Genomic DNA, 23,187 nt, shown 5'->3' with positions numbered 1-23,187 from the left:
ACTTACCACTGCATTAGCATTCTCTTAGGTGACCAAAAAAAGGGAAGATTATTTTTAAAGTATACTTAACAGATTAATAGAATTTCTGTATGCCTTTGCTTAAAAGAGGGAATTTTATTGAGGTAAAAGTGCCATTATTTAAAAAAAATTCCTGGACACCTTTTGTAAGAGACCCAGATCATCTAAGTTACTGCAAAAAAAACCCTTTTCATATGCCAAAAAGGCAAGCAGTTATCTCTGTTTGTTACAGCTAGCATATTTTAGGTTAAATCTAGCTCTTGGTGTTTTATACACTGAATCTGCACTTTACAGTACATTGGGCACCTCAGTTTATAGACTTTAGAATTGAATTTTAAGTAACTAAGATTTTATGGTTATGGTATAGCTTTGTTTTTGTAACATCATTGGCCACCCTTGTCATTTATTTTTGCTGAAGACTTAGTCAAAACATAATCCCAAATTTTGTGTTCATGGAATGTTTTTACCTCAGTTTCCAAAATAGAAAGTATTGTGGGAAAGGGGGATTTCCACTGACAGAAAATTGATGATTAACTTTATGATAATATATTGTATTAGCTGCCCCTTTATTGATAACAGTCTATATTTCTCTTAGGTTATTTTGAAACCAATACTTTTTTGGTCTGAATGCTTTTAAAAAATATTTTCCTTTGCCTTAGTGGGAACCACACATAGTGATTAAAAGTGAAACTTTAATGGGGCACCTGGATGGCTCAGTCAGTTAAGCGTCCGACTTGATTTCAGCTCAAGTCATGATCTCAGGATCTTGAGATCAAGCCCCATGTTGGGCTCTGCACAGAGCCTACTTAAGATTCTCTCTCTCCCTCTCCCTCTGCCCACTCCCTTGCACTCTGTCCTGCTGCTGTCTCTCTTAAAAAAAAGAAACTTTGAGAAACAGTGTATGAATATGTATAATTAATGTATGAAATAAATACTGCTCTGATAGGACAAATACTCAGATGGCCCTAATAGTTAACCTACTGATGCTTAATATTGGATATAAATTTTTATATTGAATGTGCATAATTTTGGGGTAGGTTGTATAGAAAGACTAGTCACTCTAGGGAAAAACTAAGAGGAAGCAGAGGCAAATAAATATGAATCCTGGTTTTGTCACTGTAGAAATGATAAGGGTATGAATACTTGTTCAGAAAATGGTTATTCCATTCTATGCCTAGGTACTGATAACCTGTGTTTGCTTTGTCAGCTTGCCCAACAGCAAGTGGAAAAGGCCTTGGGAAAAATTACTGAGAGTAAAAATAAACTGGCCTATGAAAAGGGAAAACTCCAGGTATGAGATTTTATTTTCTGATTTGTGTTGTGTAATTTTTTAATCACAGTTGTCAAGTTAAATATTGCCAGGTTTTGAGAAATTCTGTAACTTTGGACCAAAGTTTTTGAACCCCCCTAACTTTGTTGCCTTATTAAATAAAATCCAGATGACTTCTATTCACATATCTGTAATATAATACTGAAAGTTAAAATTATGAAACCAAAGCCCATTCTGTGACTATTTGAAGTTGTATTATAATTGTTTTATGCATGGTCATTCGCTGAGAATGTAGACAGCCTATGCTCTCTTTTTTTGCTGAAATTTTATAATATTCTTAAAAAGAAATAACCCTGGAAATTGGGACTCAAAGGCAATAGACTTGAGTGAATGGGATACTGTTTTGCTTCCTGTGGGGTTTATCCCTATAGTACCTACAGAGCAGGAAGCTTGACACTGATAACCAACTCCAGCGGAAATGCTGAAGTCTGAATAGATGGGTCACAGCCTTAGCTACACATTACAATTTGAGGAATTTTTTAAACACCTCATTCTGGGAAGTGTATGATGTCTGCCATTTACTTTGAAATGAAACAGAAAAAAAAAAATAGTTTGGTGGATCAATAGAGGAAATTGATAGATGAATTGGTATGTGATAAGCAGGTATAAAAAAATTAATGGTAGAATTTGGATGGTGACGGTATTCACATTCACAGTAAAATTCTTTCAATTTTTCTGTTCATCTATAAAATACAAGGGGAAAAATCCCCATGACAAGGCTTGCCCCCCAGACCAATTAGATCAGAATCTCAGGGAATAGGTCCTAGGCTTCAGTGCTTTTTAAGCTCCCCAGTGATTCTAATATGCAACCATACTTGAGGACCACTGGATTAAATGGTATGAAGTGAAGTCCAGTTAGAGCTGATTTGATTAAGTAATCTCACTACAGACATGTAAAGCATGTCAGTGTTAATTTCATCTCATTTGCTCCAGGAGCTTGTTATAGGGTTAGCATACCAGATCGGCCCAGATATGTAAAAGGCAGTTGGTAAAGTTGGTTGTGAAATAATAGGTTGTCTGCTGAAAAATAAGGCTATTTGGCCACTATCTGTGTGCTTTTAATATTTTCTGGAGTCAGTGTTACATTTAAATATAATCATTTATATTTGTTTAACCTTGGGAAAGTCTTAATTTTCTTGAATTTCATATTTTTTTAAAAAATTCAATTCCTGGGATATCTGGGTGGCCCAGTTGGTTAACTTTGGACTCTTGATTTCGGCTTAGGTCATGACCCTCAGGGTTGTGAAATCAAGCCTTATGTCGGGCTCCATGCTGGGCATGGAGCTTGCTTAAGATTCTCTCTTTCCAGGGGCGCCTGGGTGGCTCAGTTGGTTAAGCATCGGCTCAGGGTCCTGGGATCAAGCTGTAGGTCTGGCTCCCTGCTCAGCGGGGAGCCGGCTTCTCCCTTTCCCTCTGCCACTTCCCCTGTTTTTGCTCTTTCTCTCTGTCAAATAAATAAATAAAATCTTTAAAAAAAAAAAAATTCTCTCTTCCCTCTCCCTCTGCCTCTCCACCCCGCACCCCACTGTGCATTCTCTAAAAAAAAAAAAATTCAGTTCTTTTAAAATCTATTTATCAAAATATTCAAAAATAATTGATACTTTAATATTTGTTTCTTTTTTAATGCATTCAATAACAAAATCTAATAGTGTTTTTATAAACTAATTTCAAACTAGTGATAAGCACAGCTTCTCAAGATATTTGCAGTAACTGTTATGTGATATGAAAATATCTGTGATGTCTACTGGAAACAAAGTAAGAAGTTCTGCTAACACTACTGTGGTGTACTGCCTACATTTTTTTATTTTTAATTGAAACATAGTTGGCATACAATATTATATAATTTTAGACATACAACATAGTGAATCAGTAATTATGTACATTACAAAATGCTTACCATAAGTGTAGTTACCATCTGTCACCATACAAAGTTATTATAACATTATTGACAATATTCCCAATGCTGTACTTTTCATCCCTGTCTCTTATTTCATAACTGGAAGTTTGTACCTCTTAATCCCCTTCACCTAATTCACCTATCCATTCCCCCCCCACCTCTGACAACCATGTATTTATGAATCTGTTTCTGGTTTTTTGTTCATTTGTTTTGTTTTAGATTCCACATAGAAGTGAAATTATATGGTATTTGCTTTTCTCTGACTTATTTCACTTAGCATAATACCCTCTAGACTTAGAGGGTCCATGTCATTCCAAATGGCAAGATTTCATTCTTTTTCAATATTCCCAAATATTCCAGAATATAGAAGAGGAAGAAAAACTTCCAAAAATCAGAAACAGATTCATAAATACAGAGAACTGGTAGTTGTCAGGGGTGGGGGGTGGTGAAATAGGTGAAGGGAATTAAGAGGTACAAACTTCCAGTTATGAAATAAATAAATGACAGAGAAAATTATATAATATTGTATGTCAACTATAATTAAAAATTTTTTTAATGTAGGCAGTAAACCACAGTAGTATCAGCAGAACCTATTATTTTATTTATTTATTCATTTTAAGATTTTACTTATTTATTTGAGATAGAGAGCAAGAGTAGGGGGCAGAGGGAGAAGCAGGCTCCCTGCTCAGCAGAGAGCCTGAGGCAGGGCTTGATCCCAGAACTCCAGGATCATGTCCTGAGCTGAAAGCAGATGCTCAACTGACTGAGCCACCCAGGTTCCCTAGAACCTGTTACTTTAAATGTTTGGTAGAAGTCACCTGTGAAGTCATCTGATCCTTGACTTTTGTTTATTAGGATTTTTTTTATTGCTGATTCAATTTCATTACTAGTAATCAGTCTGTTCAAATTTTCTATCCCTGATTCAGTCTGGGGAGATTGTATGTTTCTAGGAATTTATCCATGTTTTCTGGTTGTCCAGTTTGTTGGCATATAATTTTTCATATTCTCTTATAATCCTTTGTATTTCTGTGATATGGTGTTTATTTCTCCTTCATTTCTGATTTTATTTACTTGAGTCCTCTTTTCCTTGATGAGTTTGGCTAAAGGTTTATCAGTTTTATCTTTTCAAAGAACCAGCTTTTGGTTTCATTGATCTTTTCTATTTTTTCAGTCTCTTTTGTTTATTTCTGCTCTAGTCTTTATTATTTCCTTCCTTCTGCTAACTTTGGGCTTTTTCTTTTTCTACCTCCTCTAGGTGTAAGGTTAGGTTGTTTATGTGAGATTTTTCTTTTGCCTTGCTGTACGCTTCCCTCTTAAAAGTGCTTGGGTTGCATCCTATGTTGTTTGATTGGAGCACTTAGTCCTTTTACATTTAAAGCAATTCTTGATAGGTACTTACTGGCATTTTGTAAATCGTTTTTTTATTGTGTTTGAGTTTCATCTCTTTCACCTATAAAATGAGGAGGGGAAAGCATACCTCTCATCTCCTTTTCCTTAGGAAAGCTAGTCAACATTACTTGCTCTTATACTATACAAGTCTTGCAAGATAATTTAAAGTAAGAGCTGCATACTAAACATGATCAAAATAATCTTCTGTGTTCTCTCTACATTGAATAATTGATTAAAATATTACCTATGAATCATTTGATAAAAGATTACATTTTAGAATTGACTTAATGATTGGTATAAAGAGTGGGTTTTAGCTGCTAATATAGACTGTGTCAGAAACTGCTGCCCCAGATTCAAACATGATCTGAATTTTATTTTCAATGTAATGTACTATTCCATTTTATAAATATGCCAAAATAGATTTATCCTTTCTTCTGTTGATGGACATTTAGGCAGTTTCCAATTGCTTACAAACAACACCGATGTGATGAATTATTGTACATGTCTCCTTGTACTCATATATAAAAAAATTCTCTAAGCTAAGTATAAATCTTGAGAGGAGAATTCCTGGATTGTAGGATTATAGATGTTGAATTTTACTAGAGTTTATTAAATTACTCCTGAAAGTAGTTATACCAGTTTTGAAAGCAGTCTCTATAATAGAGACATGTGTTAACATGGTTCAGTCTCATAAAATAATACTATATACTATTTAGGGATACATTTATTAATAATATTAATAATTATAATAAATTAATAATTTAGTAAAATTATTAAAAAGGATTAAGAATGATAAACAAAAGACCTTGACCTAAATTACTGCTGTTCCTGAGACTGGCTGATAAGCTAGTGTTGGAAGCTGCTTGGATTTTAATCCCCCCCCCCCACCCACCCAGATCTCTGTGGGGCAGCACAATGTATTTGCTTCTGTGTTCTTTCCCCTATGAATGTCCTGAATTAAAAATCATGCCAAATAAGACAATACAAAAATTAAAGTGCTTATAAATGAGAACATGCCATCTGAAAAGTTTCAGGGCATTTTACTGTGTACCTAGAGGTTGAGTTAAGCAAAGATAAAAGAAGGATCCAGCTTAGTGGAACAGGAGAGAGATCCTGAGACAGAATGTGTTTTTATGCAGTCTTTGAAAAAAACCCAATATTAGCAATCACATTTTTAACAGTTCCTGAAAGTGTCCAGTAACTATAGGCAAGAAGTGTTTACCCTCTACAGGTAGGAAACAAGACACACAGAGGGGGAAAAGTTGATTTAAATAAAAAAATTTTGGATGAAATTTTTTCTGATTCAGGGATAAGCTCAGTAATGTTAATTGTTGGTTTGTATGAAAGGGTGGGTAGGATAGGAAGAAAATGTGGAAAAACACAATTTGGAGGTTAGTGAATAAATATTAATGATTTCATTCCCCCAAATGATCATTTTCTTTAAAGAGAAAGATATGTCATCTTTCTCAGTTAGTGTTAAAGTATAATTCATTGTATAAGAACTTCATTTATTCAACTTTTATAATTCTGTCAATAAGACTGTCATCTTGCATATTGACAATTCTAATTATCCATATTCAAAATGTTTTTTGAATGTTAGATATCATAATTTTTTAATTGAAATTATTACCCACAAAGTCTCACTTTTATATTCATGAGTTATGTTAATTTGGAGTTTCCATAAGCAATAGAAACCAAATTAGTTATCTCCGTACATGTAAATGGCTATAGCCTACTTTAAGCTATTGAAATAGCTATGTTAGTTGAAATAGCGTTCTTTACATGATTAGAAAAACTTGGGATTGCTTTTATAACTTTTAAGGATTCTCTGTGATTTTTCCAAACTCATGACATCTTATTTTTCTTTTTAGAGTTGTGTGTGTGTGTGTATATATGTATAACATATATATCCTTTTAGAGTATGTGCATGTATATATGTATGTATATGTGTATGTGTGTATATATATAATATATCCTTTTAGAGTATATGTATTAATAATATATATACACATAAAATTAATAAGCCTCATTTTATTATTCTTCTGTTTTACCCTAGATAAAAGTTAAACAGCTAGAAGAACAACTACATTCTTTTACTGAAACCAGTTCACAGAATGACCATCTACGCAAGTTGAACAAGGCTCTAGAGAGCAAATATGCTCAGGTGTGATTAATAGCTACAAAACAGATTGCTGTTATATTGTTTTAATTAGGTTTTAAGAAATTGATGCCTTTCTCCCCACCTTACCATATAGTCCCAGAAAGATGAATATTCTCTCATTTGACTCAATTCACAAATATTTTTTAAACACCCCCAATGTACAAGGTTTTGCTGAACTGTGAGAAAAAAAGATGCCTGAAGTAGGACTGGGACATTCCAACTTATTTATGCTCTAATTGGAGGCTTAGGAATGTACTCATAAACTTTATTATAGAATTAAAAGTTCTGTCTTTCAGAAGCAAAATAATGTTATGAGTGAGCATTCATAGGGAGCATCATTTTAATGAAAGCATCGAGAAACACTTTCATAGAGGAAGCGGTTTTATAATTATTGGCAAATTCAGAACTCAGTGCCAACAAGATACACCTGCACCAGACAGCTCACATGAAAGAGGCATTAGTATAAGTGCTTACTTGTCACTGTGGTGGCTGCTGAGGCTGAAAACCTTTTGTAGTTCATATAAAATTTTAACACATGAATGGAGAAAGACAAACAATGTAACAAAACATTTAGTGAAGAAAAATAATCAGAGTAGTTACATAGAAGACGACTTCATGTAAGCTGCTTGTAGTAAATGGTCCTATTTTTTCTCCCCAAGATTCACATTCCCTCTTTCACAGAAATTTCTGAAATTGTTTTGAAAATTTCAATGAACACTTCACAAAAATGTAAAATTATCATACCTTTTCAAAAAATGCTAATATTATCAATTTGAATTCAAAATTCAGTAGTACAAAGCCACTTACTCAACAAAGATGACATAACCCAAAACATTTACACTATTATAGGCTACACTTCAGAATCATTATGGCAATAAATTAATGGTTGAAAAATAATTAAAGCCATTATTCCTATTAATAGGACACAATATAAAGCTAACTTTAAGAGCTGGTTAATTACTTAGGAGTCAGATATAGAACCTCAGGAAGAATTTTTGTCACCTCCACACACTCCCACAAAATAACTGTCCTCTTTTTTGTTTGTTTGTTTGCTTGCTTGCTTTTTCTTTTCTCCTTATTCTCCGGAATTACATCTAATTCAGTAGTTTCCAGACTTACAAATTTGGCCAACTGTAAAAATTATTTTTTGTTGAGAAAAAACTTGCCATGATTCTTTGTTCTTCTACATGTGACACTTACTGCCTCTTGTTTCAGACTCTTTTCAAGAATGAATATATAGCAAATAGCCTTGTGGGACAGAGATGGCATCATCTCTCTCCTGACCAAAGGGCAGGCATGCTTATTGTCCATTATAGAAGATTCAAGTTCCATAAACTCAGGGTTCCTCTTTTCTAATGCTACTCATTGCGTGTGCTAGTGCTATCTGGCCCTCGTATTGCCCTTAGGACTCAGGGAGTGAATGAAAATATGCTGATGCCCATGCTGTTTGTTGTGCCATGAAAATAAAGTCCTTTGTCCCTTAAAAAAAAAAAGAAAAGAAAAAAGAAAAATAATCCAGGAATGTGTTACCAAGAGAAAGTGATTCATTTCAACGATTTAGATTTACCATGTATGAAATTAAAAAAAAAAAAATCTTAAATACTCAGTATGTCTAACTTCTGTATCTATAATATTTTTGTTTGTATACCACTGGTAACCAAGGAGGTAGAATGTGTCTTCAAAGAGAATACTGTTAGGGTTCTAACCATCTGACTATACTGGAAAAGGGGGCCTCATTAGATACACTCTCCTACAGGGAATTCGATTTAAGGAAGGTCTGTTTCTTCACTAGGACAACTTTACAGTGTGATTTCTTCATTCTGAAAGCAAAGGAACACATTTTCAAGTATACTTTCCATCAGAGCTTCATTTAGAGTACTGTGTTGTTCCTCCTCATAAAAGGAGCACTCATTGAAAAATAACTCTAGGCTTAGTCATTTTACTGTTTTTAATTGGTGATGCCTCCAAGAAGAAGGAAATCTCCGGAGAGGCCTGCGTCTTCGAAATTGTTTGAAAGCTATAGGCCCCATGTAAACAACGTAAGGGAAAGAACTTCGTCAGTTGGTTTGCCCAGTGTTATTCCCAACTCTGCACGCCGTGTGACCTTTGCACCTACTCTGACTACTATGAGAGCTTCTCAGGAGATTGGAGACTCTAGAATCTCTCTAAAGACTCTTTTGAATGCTATTAAAACCATGGAGGGAAGACTGGAAGGTAAAATAGACATTCTTGCTTCAAGACCATTAATTAATGAATCACCAAATTTTCTTAAACGGGATTCGGTAAGTGAAGACCACAAATTAAGTCATAAGGAAATTTCAGATTTATACAACAATGAAGAAAAGTAGTAACAATCCAGAAAGATAATGTTTGGAGGTATGAGTAACAACAAGGAAGTTAGGTTCTTCACAAATAAGAAAAACTGACAATGTAGATTGAAACCATCATTTTGGCTAGCACATAACTAATTTTTAGAAAGATTTGGATTAACAATAGCCATTGAGATTTTTTAAATCTGATTTTGATTTTTTTTAAATTCAAAATAACTATCTAATCTTAATATTCATGGTAAAATGTTTAGATAAAGCCTGCTTTTAAAATAGAAATACATTAATAAAAGCCCCAAGAACTTGAACATTGGAAAATATTTTCCAAAGAAAACTTTTTAGAGTATCCATCTTTGCTTGATATTTAAAAATAGAAATTACTATATAGTTTGTATTCTAGAGTTGACTACTATTTAGATCTTTTCTGTAAACATTTCTGCTAGTGGCCTTTTCATATGTATCTTAAAAAATTGGTAAAATTATAAAAACTGTATTCTTCCTTGAGTCCCTTTCTAGAACAAAATCAAGTAGGTTTTCAGAGTCTGTGAATTGACATCCTTTGTAATATTTTTGGAACCTTAAAAAGTATTTCAAATGTTATAGGTGAAAAGTTTTAAGGGAGTGTAATAATGTTGAAGAAGATGTAGAGAAAAGATACTGTTTTTTGTTGCTGTTGGAAGTGTAAAATGTTACAACTTCTTGTGGAGGACAATTTAGTATCTATCATTTCACCTCACAGTTATACTTCTAGGACTTTCTCCTACAGATATACCAGCTTATACATATGACATGCTTCCAAGATTATTTATTGAAGTACTGTTTGTTAATAGCAAAAGACTGGAAGCAACCAAAATTTCATCAGTAAGAGACTAGCTAAATAAATCATGGTGTATTCATGGTTTGGAATACTGTTTGAACATATGTATGTATATACTATATATGTATATAGTATATATGTATTATATTAAAACAGTCAAGGTTCAGAAGAGTATACATAGTATTTTACTATTTGTGTAGTAAAAGGGGTAGGAGGATAAAAAATATATACATATGTGAGTGTGTGTGTGTATATATATATATATATTCACTCGTAATGCATAGAATAGCTCCACAATGCCTCATAAATTGGCAACATTATTTTTGAGGAAGAAAACTGGATGGCAGGGAAATTTTTCACTTTACCCTTTTGTATCTTAATAATGTGACACCTATTCAAAGTAATTTTATGAACATTTCATTTTCAACAAAAGTGAAGGTAGAGAAAGAATGGTCTTTTCAACAAATGGTGCTGGAGCAGTTGGATATCCATATGTAAAAACAAAAAGCCTATGATTCATACCTCACACCATATGTAAAAATTAACTCAGGGGCACCTGGGTAGCTCATTCAGTTAAGCGCTGGACTCTTGATTTTGGCTCAGGTCATGATCTCAGGGTCGTGAGATTGAGCGCTGCTTGCCCCTTTCCCTCTGTTCCTCCTTGTGTGCTCACTCTCTCTCTCAAATAAATAAAATCTTTAAAAAAAAAATCGATGAACTCAAAATGGATCAGTCCTAAATGTAAAACCTAAAACTGTAAAACTTCTAGAAGAAAACATAGGAGGAAATCTTTGTGATCTTGGATTACTCAGAGATATCTTAGATTTGACATCAAAAGCATGATCCATAAAGGGGAAAAAAAGATACGACAGCTTATGCTCTTCAGGAATATTAATAGAATGAGATATAAGCTGTAGACCGGGAGAAAATAGTTGCAAATCACATATCTTATAAAAGGCCTTGTCTCCAGAATGTATTAAACTATCAAAACTTATTAAGAAGAAAACAACTCAATGAAAAAAAGATATATGGATAATAACTAAGTACTTGAAAAGATGTTAAACATCAGTCATTAGGGAAATGCAAATTAAAACCACAGTGAGATAGTACCACACACCTATTAGAATGTATAAAACTGAAAAACTGATCATACCAAATGTTAGTGAAGATGCAGAGCAACTGGGACTCACACACACTGCTGAAGGGAATGTCAAATGGTACAACCACTTTGAAAAATAGTTTGGTAGTTTCTTTAAAAACGAAACACTACTGTATAACCCAGCCATTCCTCTCCTACATAGCTACCAAAGATAAAGCATAAATCTATACAAAGTCTTGTATACAACTATTCACAGCAGCTTTATTTGTAATAGCTTAAAGCTGGAAGCAACGCAAGTGTCCAGAAGGTGAATGGATGAGTAAATTGTGGTATGTCCTACAATAGAATACTGTTCAGCAACAGAAAGGATCGAACTATTGATACATGAAAAAGATGGAATGAATCTCAAAATAATTATGCTGAGTGAAAGCCATTCAAAAAAGAGTACATACAATATAATTCTATCTATAAAAAATTCTAGAAAATAAAAACTATCATGACAGAAAACAGACTAGTTGCCTTGTGTGGAGGTGGGGGAACAAGGAGAGACAGAAGGGAGAGATTACAAAGAGGCATGAGAGAACTTTTGAGATGATAGAAATGCTTATTATCTTGATTATGGTTTCAGGAGTTTATACAGATGTCAGAACTGTATGCTTGAAATATACACAGCTTATTGTAGGTCATTCATACCTCAGTCATGCTGTTTAAAAAAGGATAATGTGAACGTATTACCTATACAAAAGTTAATTACATTAAAATGTTCAACATTCTTGAAATGACAAAACTACGGAGGTCTAGAACAAATTATTACTTGCCCCGGGGCAGGGGATGGGTTTGGGAGAGTGTGTGCACAAAGAAGTAGCACATGTGGATTCTTTTGTGGCGGGATGGGGCAGTTCTGTATCTTGATTGCAATGGTGTTCATGTGAATAACGTGCATGGGATCAGATTACATAGAGCTCTGTGCATGCACACACACAGATGAATGCAGGTTTAAAAAAATGGGGAAAATGGAGTAAGTTCTGTAGTCCATTTAATCTGCTAGTTAACAATAATGTACCAAAGTCCGTTTCCCAATTTTGATGTTGAACTACAGTAGTGTAAGATGTCACCATTAGAAGCAGGGTGAAGAATACATAAGACTCTGTGCTACTTTGGCAACATCCTATGAATCTAGTTATTTCAACACTTTTTAAAAAAATAATATTTAAAATAGTGTGATCATTTGAAATGATTGTGTAGATATACTAAAAGTATTTCAGGGATATAAAATACTAATACTTCTAATTAGGATGCACTCTAACACTATTTTCTTGACACTACTTAGTATTTATTTGTCTTTGTTTTTGTTATAGTCTGCATTTGTTATACTCTCAAATTCCATGATAATCTGTTTCCCCCCCATTACATCTGACCTTCATAGTCTTATCTCCCTTATCACTTAGCCTGTACTTTCCTGGAGATTGACATCTATTAGGTTTGCTCATGTTTACTCACACAGTTTTGGTTTTTTTTTTATTTTGCTTTGTAGTTTTCTTTAAAGGGAAAAATAGCTAATAAAGCTGGTGGATTTATTATAGTGGATAAGCATAGTAAACATTTTAAGTTTGGTTTCCAAATTGCTGTGTCTTATTCTAATTGCTGATTTACAGTGCTTTGTTCTCTACTAAGGTGAAATCCATTCTTGAAAAGAATGAAGAGGAGCTCTCACAAGCCATGAAGTGTCGGGACGCAGCCCTGAAAGAGAGCCAGAGGTTGAAAGGGGACCTCGAGGCCTTGGAGGACAGAGAGAACAAGAAGGCAAGGCATCAGTCCTTTGTGAGAGTTTGTTACTGACACGAGGTGCTTAAGAAATCTTTTACAAGTCCTATTCCTTCATTTCTTGTTCCCTTGAGTAAGAATGAGGATTGATCAGAGGAGGATTATTTTTCCTAAAGATAACTTTAGAAGAGCTGCAAAGTATTTGCCTTAAAAACACATCACTTAACTCCCAATCTTAAAAGAAAATGTCCTAATTTTTTTCTGTTGAAACACATCGGACCTTGGTAACAAAAAACTGTCTACTTAAGTGTTATTAAGACGTCACTAATTCTGATGGCTCTCAGATGTGTTCTCTTCTGGCCCCATCATGAGCTCACCGAGCAGACCAGCCTGGGACACGCACATGGAGAACCGGGAAGTTGTTGATGCCGTTGCCTCTGGTTAATACGCACGCTGTGCGGGAGGCCACTGTGGGGAAGCACTGCAGTTCCCCACGGGATGTGGGGTCTAGTGTTCCTTTTTCTCTCAGTCACAATAGCTTCAGATCTTAACAAGATAAACATGCTTCCGTTGTTCCTCTCAGCATTCTACCCATGCTTGCTTTCCATACTCTTGCCTAGAAGTAATGGGACTCAGCAACAGCAGAATAACCAGAAAGGATCAAATATCTTTGTCTTGTTTCATTTTCTCTTAGGTGGGAAACTTTCAGCGACAACTGGCAGAGGCTAAAGAAGACAACTGCAAGGTTACAATTATGTTGGAGAATGTGCTGGCTTCTCACAGTAAGATGCAAGGTGCTCTGGAAAAAGTACAAATAGAGCTTGGGCGGAGGGATTCAGAGATTGCAGGCCTCAAGAAAGAAAGGTACTGGAGATTATTTTTCTGTCTTTGTGCGTGTAGCTGTCTGCTGCATTATAGTAAGGAGCAGCGTGCAGTCAAGGAACAGTCACACTAAACTAAAGAACTAGGCCCTGTTTGAGAAAAGCATCCTAGGAACTTGACCGGAAAGCAAGATCTTTTGGTGAATGCACTAACCTCGGCCTCTCGACTTCCCAAGCTGCTCTTACCTACAGGCCCCGGCCTGGAGCCACAGCCTCCACCCGGGGTCCCCCACCTCCTGCCGGGCCGTGCCTGATGCACGCTGGCTGCCCCCTCAGCCGCACCCTTGTATCCTGGCCAATTCCTCCTGCCCAGTGGGGTTTTGTGCAACACAGTGTTCTTTGTAAACCAACATGCTTATTTGGATAGTCTTTAGTCAAGGGGAGATTTTTGTTTGGAACCAAGGACCTCCCTTCAGTCCTGAACAGGTTTTTCTTCCAATTCCAACCCAAAGTTTGACATATTTCCCTCTCCCTATTTTACTACTCACTAAATGTATGAATATGACCATTCACCCCCTTTACTATGCTACACTCGTAAAGTCCTCTATTTTAGCTTTACATTTCAGAAATGGTGAAATGTAGACCTGTTCAATGAAACGCAATATTATAAAACATAAAGACCTAGAAAATTAGGGAGAATCTGGAATTAGCAATGAACATGATTTTCAAAGATTGAAAATTCCCATATTTTGTAGTGATGTAAAGGAGTTGTATTCTAGAAGTTCGTGTGTGATTGCTGCTTTACCTGTCCTGTTTCTACACCATTTAAACCTGCTCTTGGGTCTACAGAATAATAGTTGTCTAGTCTAGGTAACTAAAGCTAAGTGCCTACTTGAGTTTGAATTATCTATATATTAGTGTCCTATTTATTTATTTATTTTTAAAGATTTTATTTATTTATTTGACAGGGAGAGAGAGACAGTGAGAGAGGAAACGCAAGCAGGGGGAGTGGGAGAGGGAGAAGTGGGCTTCCCGCGGAGCAGGGAGCCCGATGCGGGGCTCGATCCCAGGACCCTGGGACCACGACCTGAGCCGAAGGCAGACGCTTAACGACTGAGCCACCCAGGCTCCCCTATTAGTGTCCTATTTAAAGATTAATAATTATTTTAGAGGAATAATTGAGAACTACTTCTAGCCATGTTTTATGAGTAAACTCCTTCTTTGAATGTTTCAAGTTGCATAAAAGTTTCCCCTTGAGGTTAATAAACAAATGGTTTGAATTTAATAATTTCTCTGAAATATACTGTAATGTGTATATTAATGGTGCATATACCCTCTGTGTTATGGGGGAACAGATGCCCGTTTTATATTCTCCATTGTACTTATCTTTATTTTTTACATATTATAAATATATGTTACCCCTGAACTTAAAAAGTTAAGGGGATGTATTGAAAATTGCTTGCCATTCACAATAAAATTCTAGGTAGTTGTATTTAGAAGCAAAATGTCAACAACAGGCCCGTCCATCTAGAGGGGATATATTTTTGTACTAGTGATTTGTATATATGTATAAAATTACCAGCTCATAAGTTAGTCATTAACAAGTATTGACAGCTTAATGTATTAAGCCAAATTGAATCTTAGCTGGGACAAATTTTTAATCTCTGGGAGCCTTAATTTCTTAACCTGAAGCTGAAGCTACTAATTGTCACTTGCCAAGTCTTAGATACTTTGAGCATCTCTACTACATATGCTATTTGAGCTTCTTGGAAGAAGAGTGCCCTGTAACTCCCAGTGGTATCATTCCTAGATGGTTCTTTTCTGCAATCATTCTTCCTGCGCTTTCCATTTTTAGGGCTCTAAATCAACAGAGGGTGCAGAAGCTGGAGGCAGAAGTGGACCAGTGGCAGGCCAGGATGCTGGTTGTAGATGCCCAGCACAACAGTGAGGTAAAGGCCACTTTTTTTTATAGATGATAATGTTGATATTTTTTATTTTGGGGGGATATTGCTCTTTTAGGAAAATGGAGTAAAATAATCAGGGAAATTTCTTTGTTCACCAAGTCTGAGTTTCGGTTACAAATGGGAAGTGGGCCTGCTGGAGCCTTCCGGGGAGCCATTTATTGGCAAACCAGGACCACAGTTATGCCTAATTTTCTCTTTCTTATATGGTTTACTTCTTTTTATTTATTAATGTGTAAATAACTGCAGAAGTTAAAGTCTCAGAGAGTAATTTGTAACTTCAGTCAGAAGTTGTTGGAGTGATCCCACTATGAATAAGGAGACATATTTACATGTGTGTGCTCACGGGTGTATGCACTTATGAATATATCTCTACATATATGCACATATATTAAAAAGCCAGGGGTATTTCATATAAATAAGCTTTTTCTGAAAGGACATACAAGGAACAAGTGCCTATTCTTATCTATCTAGGCAGTGACCCCTGAAGGTTATAGGATCAGAAAGGGGAATTTAACTAGTTTAAAATTTTAAAAATAAAAATAAAGTTGGCTCAGTTTTTCAAAGCTCACTGGTTATCAGTGGAGCATACTTTTCCCATTGCCTTCTGAGCGTCTCCTAAGCAACGTCTGTAGTAAGTTCTCACATATATACCCCAGGCAGCTGCAGTCTTTGGTTCTGGTTCCATCTAATTATTGTTTCAATGGCACTTGATGGTAAAGTGTAAGGAGTGAATATATAGTGTTACAGACTTCTTGCATCTGTGATAGTGGAATTAAAAAGAGCCTTCTCTCTTTCAGATGGAGCCTCTACAGAAAGCTCTCGATGTAGCTAGAGAAGACAACAGGAAACTGGCTTTGAGCCTGGAACAATCTCTCCAGACAAATAATCATCTACAAACAAAGCTCGATCATGTTCAAGAGAAATTGGAAAACAATGAACTTGAGCGACAAAATTTGGAAAGCTTCAAGTAAGGGCAGGATAGTCACAGTGAAATTAGGGAAGAGCCTCTGGGAGAGAAAGTTCAGCCCAATCACATAAACCAGTTTGCGCCAGTCTTCAGCTTGGAACTGGTACTCCCAGCAGAGCCATGTTAAGGAACCAGACATACCTGATCAGCAGCAGACACTAGCTAGCTGGGGTATGTTCATTCGGATCTCCTTTTCAGCTCTTCCCTCATCTAGTGTCAAGCTGCTGCTCCACCTGAAGGTTAAACCAAAACTTAAAGAATATTGCATGTTTCTGCCAACGCTTTCCTATCAAAAGCTGATGTGTCCTTAAGAAGCATGATTTGGGAAAGGAAGAGCAACAGCCTGGGTGGGAATAACCCATTCTAGGAGTGGAATGACTCCACCCAGGCAGATCCTAAACCATTGTTTTCCCTTGGGGCCTAAAATTAGTTAGGTCAAACCCATCAAGTTCAGGTCAAGCCCCTCATTTTTTTGTAAACTGCATCTAGGTAAATAGGATTTGGATATAAAATTTCATGAAAATTTTTAACCAAGGGAAATGCAGTGTGCACATAGATCTTTATGCCTTTCGGCTAGTGAACATACTGATACGTGAAAGGCATAAAACTAAAAGGCATGTTTTCCAATTTATGATCTGTGCAAATTCTGTAATGTAGTGAAATGTTGCTAGCTCAAGAAATGAGCCAGAAACTGTTGCTGGCTTGTTTATTGGTTGAAACAAGAGTATGTTTGACTCTTTGAGTTGGATATCTTTATATTGTGAATGACTTTTTGGCTTTTAATGCTACAGGTACATGCTTTTTTCCCCTCCTTCTGTTAATGGGCTCCAGACCAGCGAAGTTCACCTGGTGCCTGATCTGCTTCTTGTTTGTAAATCACACCTTTTGGACAGTTGCATGTTCCTCTCCAGGCCTTCCTTACCTCCTAAAGATGATTTCTAAGGGTGACTTCTTTTTTTCCCCCCGAAACAGAGAACGAATGACTGAGGAGTCTAAAATGGAAGCGGAAATGCATGCTGAACGCATAGAAGCTCTAAGAAAGCAGTTTCAAACTGAGAGAGAAACGGCCAAGAAAGCAGCACAACGGGAAATGACTGAGGTATGGAGTCAAGTGACAAGAAGTGTCTCTCTAGATGAGTGCCTTTTAAGAGCAGAACCAGTTACAGGATTTCCAAGCATGGCTGCAGTTGTTCTTTGGTCCTTCTAGTCCCTCTGTGATCAATAAGCCCAATGTGATCAAGCCATCTCTGTGCTCTTCATAAATCAAAACACAAAAAGCTCCTGATAGACAGTTCTCTGCCCAGCCAAGGAGTGTCTCGAGGAGAGCTTTCCCATTGGCCAGTGATAACTGAGGGATAGAGGAAGGAAGTGGCTGGCTGCCCATTGGGTAGGCATCAAATCGTCTGTCCCTTCAATTTGCTTCACTAGCACCTATTACTCGTTTACCTTCTCTTGAGAGGCACGTATGTCCGTGCTCTGATGTGTGCTACGTGACCCTTACTTAATTGTGATCTCCACTCTTTACATGAGACAAATAGGGTAAACAGCAGAGGACCTTTGTTGAGTAACTAGAGGCTATGTACAATTCTGAAGGAACTCAGAGTAAGGGTTGGGTGATAGAAGAAGGGAAACGAAAGTACACTATTGAGCCGGGCAGAGCTGACAGGGCCAGGACACCCAGTGTAAGGGGATGACCAAAGCTTAGTTACAAAAATGAACAGGACGTGTGAGCAAATGAATAGGATTTCTTTCTCCCGATCAGAGCAGAGATTTTGGGAAGTGTCTGAGAAAGAGTTGGTAGCTGAGATGGTACCAGCTGGTAGCTGACCTTGACTGTCAGAAGGTTAGAGGTGAACTTTCAGGTCAAAGTGGAGTTCTGTGGCTTTCTAAGAAATGGGTGGTGTGATGTAACCACCATTTTAGGAAGGGGAGTCTGGTGGTAGTGGGGAGTAGGCAAGCATGAAGAGAAATGGGAGGCATGTAGACCCAAGAAAACTAGGACAGTTGGGGCGCCTGGGTGGCTCAGTCGTTAAGCATCTGCCTTCGGCTCAGGTCATGGTCCCAGGGTCCTGGGATCGAGCCCCACATCGGGCTCCCTGCGCTGCGGGAAGCCTGCTTCTCCCTCTCCCACTCCCCCTGCTTGTGTTCCTTCTCTCGCTATCTCTCTCTGTCAAATAAATAAATCTTTAAAAAAAAAAAAGAGAGAACTAGGACAGTTATTTTGGGCTTTCGAAGATTAGGGCCAACCAACATAGTTAAGTTGAAAATAGAGAACAATTAAATCAAAAAAGTATTTTAATAGAAAAATCATCAAACAGACACTGAATGTTGTATCATGAACAAAGGGGAGGGAGGAATTAAAATAACTCCAAGACTTGCTTGGAGTGGCTGGTCTGTAGGTCTATATTTTGCCAAATTTGATGTATTTAGCGACTGCAATTTACAGAGACCATTTAGAAAATTTGTAAATTACAAAACACTATTTAAACATTAAAACTTTATAAAGGGAAACAAAGGTACACTGAAATTAAAGGCACCTTTAATCAGAGATAGTTGTCAGAATACTTATAAAATTTAAATCCTTTTAACAAGGATCACTGAAGATTGTGAACTTGTGGGGAGACCAAGGGAAGAGTGAGAGTTGATGTTGGTGGTTAGCAGCAGGGTGGGCTCAGGGTGCACCACTCAAGAGTCCCGGCTCTGCCTCTTATTAACGGGGTGTTAATTAACTGCAGATAATTTCAGAGTCTCTATTTCCTCAGTCATAAAATGGAAATCATCATAACTACTTTCCAGGGTTTTTGTTTTTGTTTTTATTTTTTTTAAGTTGGAAAATATATGTAATTATCACAGTGCCCGAACATAGTAAGTACAAAGTAAGTGATCATTGTTAGGGCTTACCCAGTTTTGACAAAGCTGTGATTGAGGTAATGGTAGAATATAAATAAAAAGGCCAGCACTGTGGAATGGAGTTAGGATCTGAAGGAGTGAGCCAGTGTAGAAAGAAGATGTACAAATAACAGCATGTCAAACACTACCAGCCGTCCCAAGTACTGCATTCTTCTCCCTTGTGTGCTGCCACCTCTTCCTAAAAACCAAGCGGCACTGATGTAAGGGTACTGGAGGAGGAAAGGAGCTCTGTAAAACGATTTAAGTCATGTTAAAAGATAAACTGAGGCATATTAAACATTTTAAGAGTTTATTTGAGCAAAACTCAGTTCAAATCAGGCAGTATCCAATCTAGCGTTAAAAAGGAGCTTCAAGGAGTGGTACAAGATGAAAGGCTTTCAGAGGCAGCCAGGAGCCAGGAACAAGATATATTAGGCAAAAAAGCAGGTTGGTTATAGAAAAGTACTTTCCTTTAGGGGATGGCAGGGGTTTTATCAGGCAGATTACTTGGTGGTTAGCAACAATGAACATGCATTTCAAGGTTTTGAGAGAATACAGCACACTAGGGAGACTGCTATGATTATTATAAGCAGGATAATTCCCAATGTCTAGAGTGTCCTTTGGAGCCATGGTCCCCAAGACCCAAATCAATCAGAGTCTAATAAGGGAAGGATTCTGTTGAAGGAGTCACTTTCTTAAGCCAGCTAGCTTGTTCAGTAATCTTATGTAGCTGAGTCTCAGCTTCCCCAGAAGTGTAGTCTAAGTGCAGCATGTGGTGTTGTCCCCAGCACAAACACCTCCTTACTCAGCTAAAAGATAATCGATAATATCCTATTATCCAGAACAAGTTCAGGCAGAGAGTCTAGGGGTTTTTGTTGGGCAGCTATTTATCAGCAGATTCTGTAGTACCTTTAAGAGTTAAGGAGAGGTTTCTGGGCGCCTGGGTGGCTCAGTCGGTTAAGCGACTGCCTTCGGCTCAGGTCATGATCCTGGAGTCCCGGGATCGAGTCCCGCATCGGGCTCCCTGCTCAGCGGGGAGTCTGCTTCTCCCTCTGACCCTCCCCTCTCTCATGTACTCTCTCTCATTCTCGCTCTCTCAAATGAATAAATGAATCTTTAAAAAAAAAAAAAAAAAAAAGAGTTAAGGAGAGGTTTCTGATTGTAGCCCCATTTACACATACTGCTAGCCAAGGCACTAGGGATCTGCCAAAGGAAGCTAATTTTGAATCATGAATGCCTCCTGGTAAGTACTGTTTTCAGTCTGTGGCTCAGGACTGGAAAGGTGACAACAGTGGAGGCCAGTAAAATTTAAGTCTGTAGACCACACCAATTTTATTCTAGTTCCCTTTGCCTATGTCCCTTGTTTGTACAGAACCTGGATGCAAGATTCCCCAGGCTTAGAGTTTTTAACCAGAAGCAGAGAAATTGACCCTTGGGTTTAGGGAGTATGATACAATGGAGACGGGGGAGAGTTTGGTCCAGAGAAACTGAAGCATTGGAAATCAGGGAGAAGTGTGTGATGGGCAGAACTACAGGATCACCAACATCATGGCATTTCCACCAGTTGTTTGAAGGTTGGATTACACCCTTTGCAATGGCATCATTTTTGCAGGCCAGAACAAGGCAAAAGGTGGGCAAAAGAATCCTAAAGACCTTCATGGTATAAGAATTAGGAAAATGATGGTCAGAGAGAGAAGGAAGAATGGAAAGAAACATTCTTGATCTGACATCTTAGGCGGAAACAGTCTACCCCAATGTCAGCTACTTCTCAGTCAGTTTGATTTTGAGGCCTCCACACCTCATATTTACATAGGACCAGATGTCAGATGGAGCCTTCTTCAGTTGTGAAATGTGCACCAAAGGTTTGATACCTTCTAATTTGGCAGGGGTGTCAGTGCTCAAGAGTACTTAGTAGGGTCCTTTCCAGGAATCTCCCTTTTGCAAAAGGATCCACGTGTAACAACAGCTGACTTTAATATGCTCATGTTTAAAGATCTGACGAGAGTTCACTCTAATAGAATTGATAAGGATATTGGCTTATATCTGTGATATACACCATTTTAAGATAATTGGAATTATGACTGATAAAAGAACATACCAGATTTTTAGGAATTTCCTACAATTGCTAGAACACATATTAATAACACACATTGTACAAATATAAGGCTTATCATCACTTATTTGACAATGCTTCCCATGTAATTTAGCATACCAAATAAACCTAATTAGTTTAACATTTCTCTTTTACATGGTGAGACACAAATACTTTGAGATCAAAAAAGACTCCATTTAGAATTTGATTTGGGGAAGTTGTCAAAACATTTGAACATTTGACTATGATCACAAATTATTATGAAATATTATTTAAACAGAGTGACAATAGAAGTTTTAAAGGCAAATACAGAAAGTTATATAGTTGTGAACAAAACTTAGCTCTTAAGAAAACCCAAGTCTTCTCAATGTTAAGTAATAAAAGACAATGTGAAGCACAGTAAGTTATTTTGCTAGGATGTAAAAATCTTTGTTTTTCAGGGAGATTACCCAAAAGATTTAAAAAAAAAACAAAAACCTTTCAGAGATTCTTATCAAGAACAGACCAATAGTCCAAGAAAACTGTCCCTCTAATGAAGAGAAAACCAAATTCTAATTTTGCACCAAATTCATTCTTTAAAAACAACCACCTTGACCACACATAAAATTCCTTTCTCAAGACTCCTTTTCCACAAACCAACTCTTTCTTTTATCCATTCAAACTTTGTTCTGTGTCTTTTCCTCTTTCTCATTCTGGAGCAGTCAGTCATTTTACTTCCCTTACTACTTCTCATAGTTATTATTTTGAAGTAATTTTAATTACACATATTGACTAGAATCCTTAACCCTTAGAACCCTTATTCCTAGTGAAAACTAAGAAATAAGCAATTGTGGAGTGTGTTACACTAAAATTCTGTGGGTTGGCAAGTTTATAAATACATTTCTTACTTTCTAGAAGAATATTCTTCCTCATAGTAAACTTTCTAATGTAGCACAAAAAAAAATGTTTACTAACCCAAATATCTTTAGTTTCTCTGTAAAAGAAAGCCAAAAGTGGATAAACCTATGTTTAGTAATTAATGTTTTGGCATTTTATTTGGAAATGATCTAGATATTCAATGAGTATCCACCATTTAATTTATTTTAGGGTGATTTCAAGGTTTCTAGTTAACAAAAAATTGGGTAATTTTACCCAAAATTGGAAAATTTTATCCTACATCTCTTTAACAATTATGTTTAGATTACTGATGAAAATTTCATGAGATATTAAACAGCTTACCATGATGTCAAATTTCTTGCTGACAAATTCTGTAACAGAGATAGATGAGCCTATCTGACTTTTAGTAATTGTGGTAAAACAGAAGTATTACAGCTAATGCTGGTAATTCTGAAGACATGGATATTTTAAGTAAAAGGTAGCTTAAGTTTGTTGTTTTATTTGTTGACGATTATCCTAGATCTTGTGAACTTGATATGTATAAATACTTGTCTTTAAACCAATTAAATAGAGCTCTTGATAAATTCATTTCAAAGGTAAGAAAAAAGTCTCTAACATGCATACAAAGACAAACATACAGACACAAACAGATCTTACAAGTTTCATTTTACAACTTTAGTTTTGAGACAGGTACAATAATGCAAAACTCACTAGTTTATAAAAGAACAGTTGGATCCAAATTCTGTTTTTGGCAAATGGAATAAAATTAAGGTTAC

At 36.5% G+C, this 23,187-nt stretch overlaps 1 protein-coding gene across 8 annotated transcripts in view; it reads left to right on the top strand.

The window, feature by feature from the left end:
* Window positions 1-23,187, top strand: part of CCDC150 (coiled-coil domain containing 150) — a 74,451-nt gene that overhangs the window by 44,040 nt on the left and 7,224 nt on the right. For 7 of the 8 annotated variants that reach the window (XM_081813934.1, XM_081813936.1, XM_081813932.1 and 4 more), the window contains 7 exons: window positions 1,226-1,309; window positions 6,691-6,798; window positions 12,713-12,841; window positions 13,497-13,666; window positions 15,479-15,572; window positions 16,385-16,554; window positions 17,527-17,653. In XM_081813934.1, the coding sequence (XP_081670060.1) occupies window positions 1,226-1,309; window positions 6,691-6,798; window positions 12,713-12,841; window positions 13,497-13,666; window positions 15,479-15,572; window positions 16,385-16,554; window positions 17,527-17,653 (882 nt within the window). The remainder of the gene's footprint in view (window positions 1-1,225; window positions 1,310-6,690; window positions 6,799-12,712; window positions 12,842-13,496; window positions 13,667-15,478; window positions 15,573-16,384; window positions 16,555-17,526; window positions 17,654-23,187) is intronic. The other variant, XM_081813933.1, reaches the window with a different exon arrangement.

Source organism: Leptonychotes weddellii, chromosome 3, assembly GCF_054177405.1.
Source record: "Leptonychotes weddellii isolate Sample4059 chromosome 3, ASM5417740v2, whole genome shotgun sequence".
In the NCBI taxonomy this organism is placed as follows: Eukaryota; Metazoa; Chordata; class Mammalia; order Carnivora; family Phocidae; genus Leptonychotes; species Leptonychotes weddellii.
Note: the sequence above shows the minus strand (reverse complement) of the source record. Positions and strands in the feature narration are given on the sequence as shown.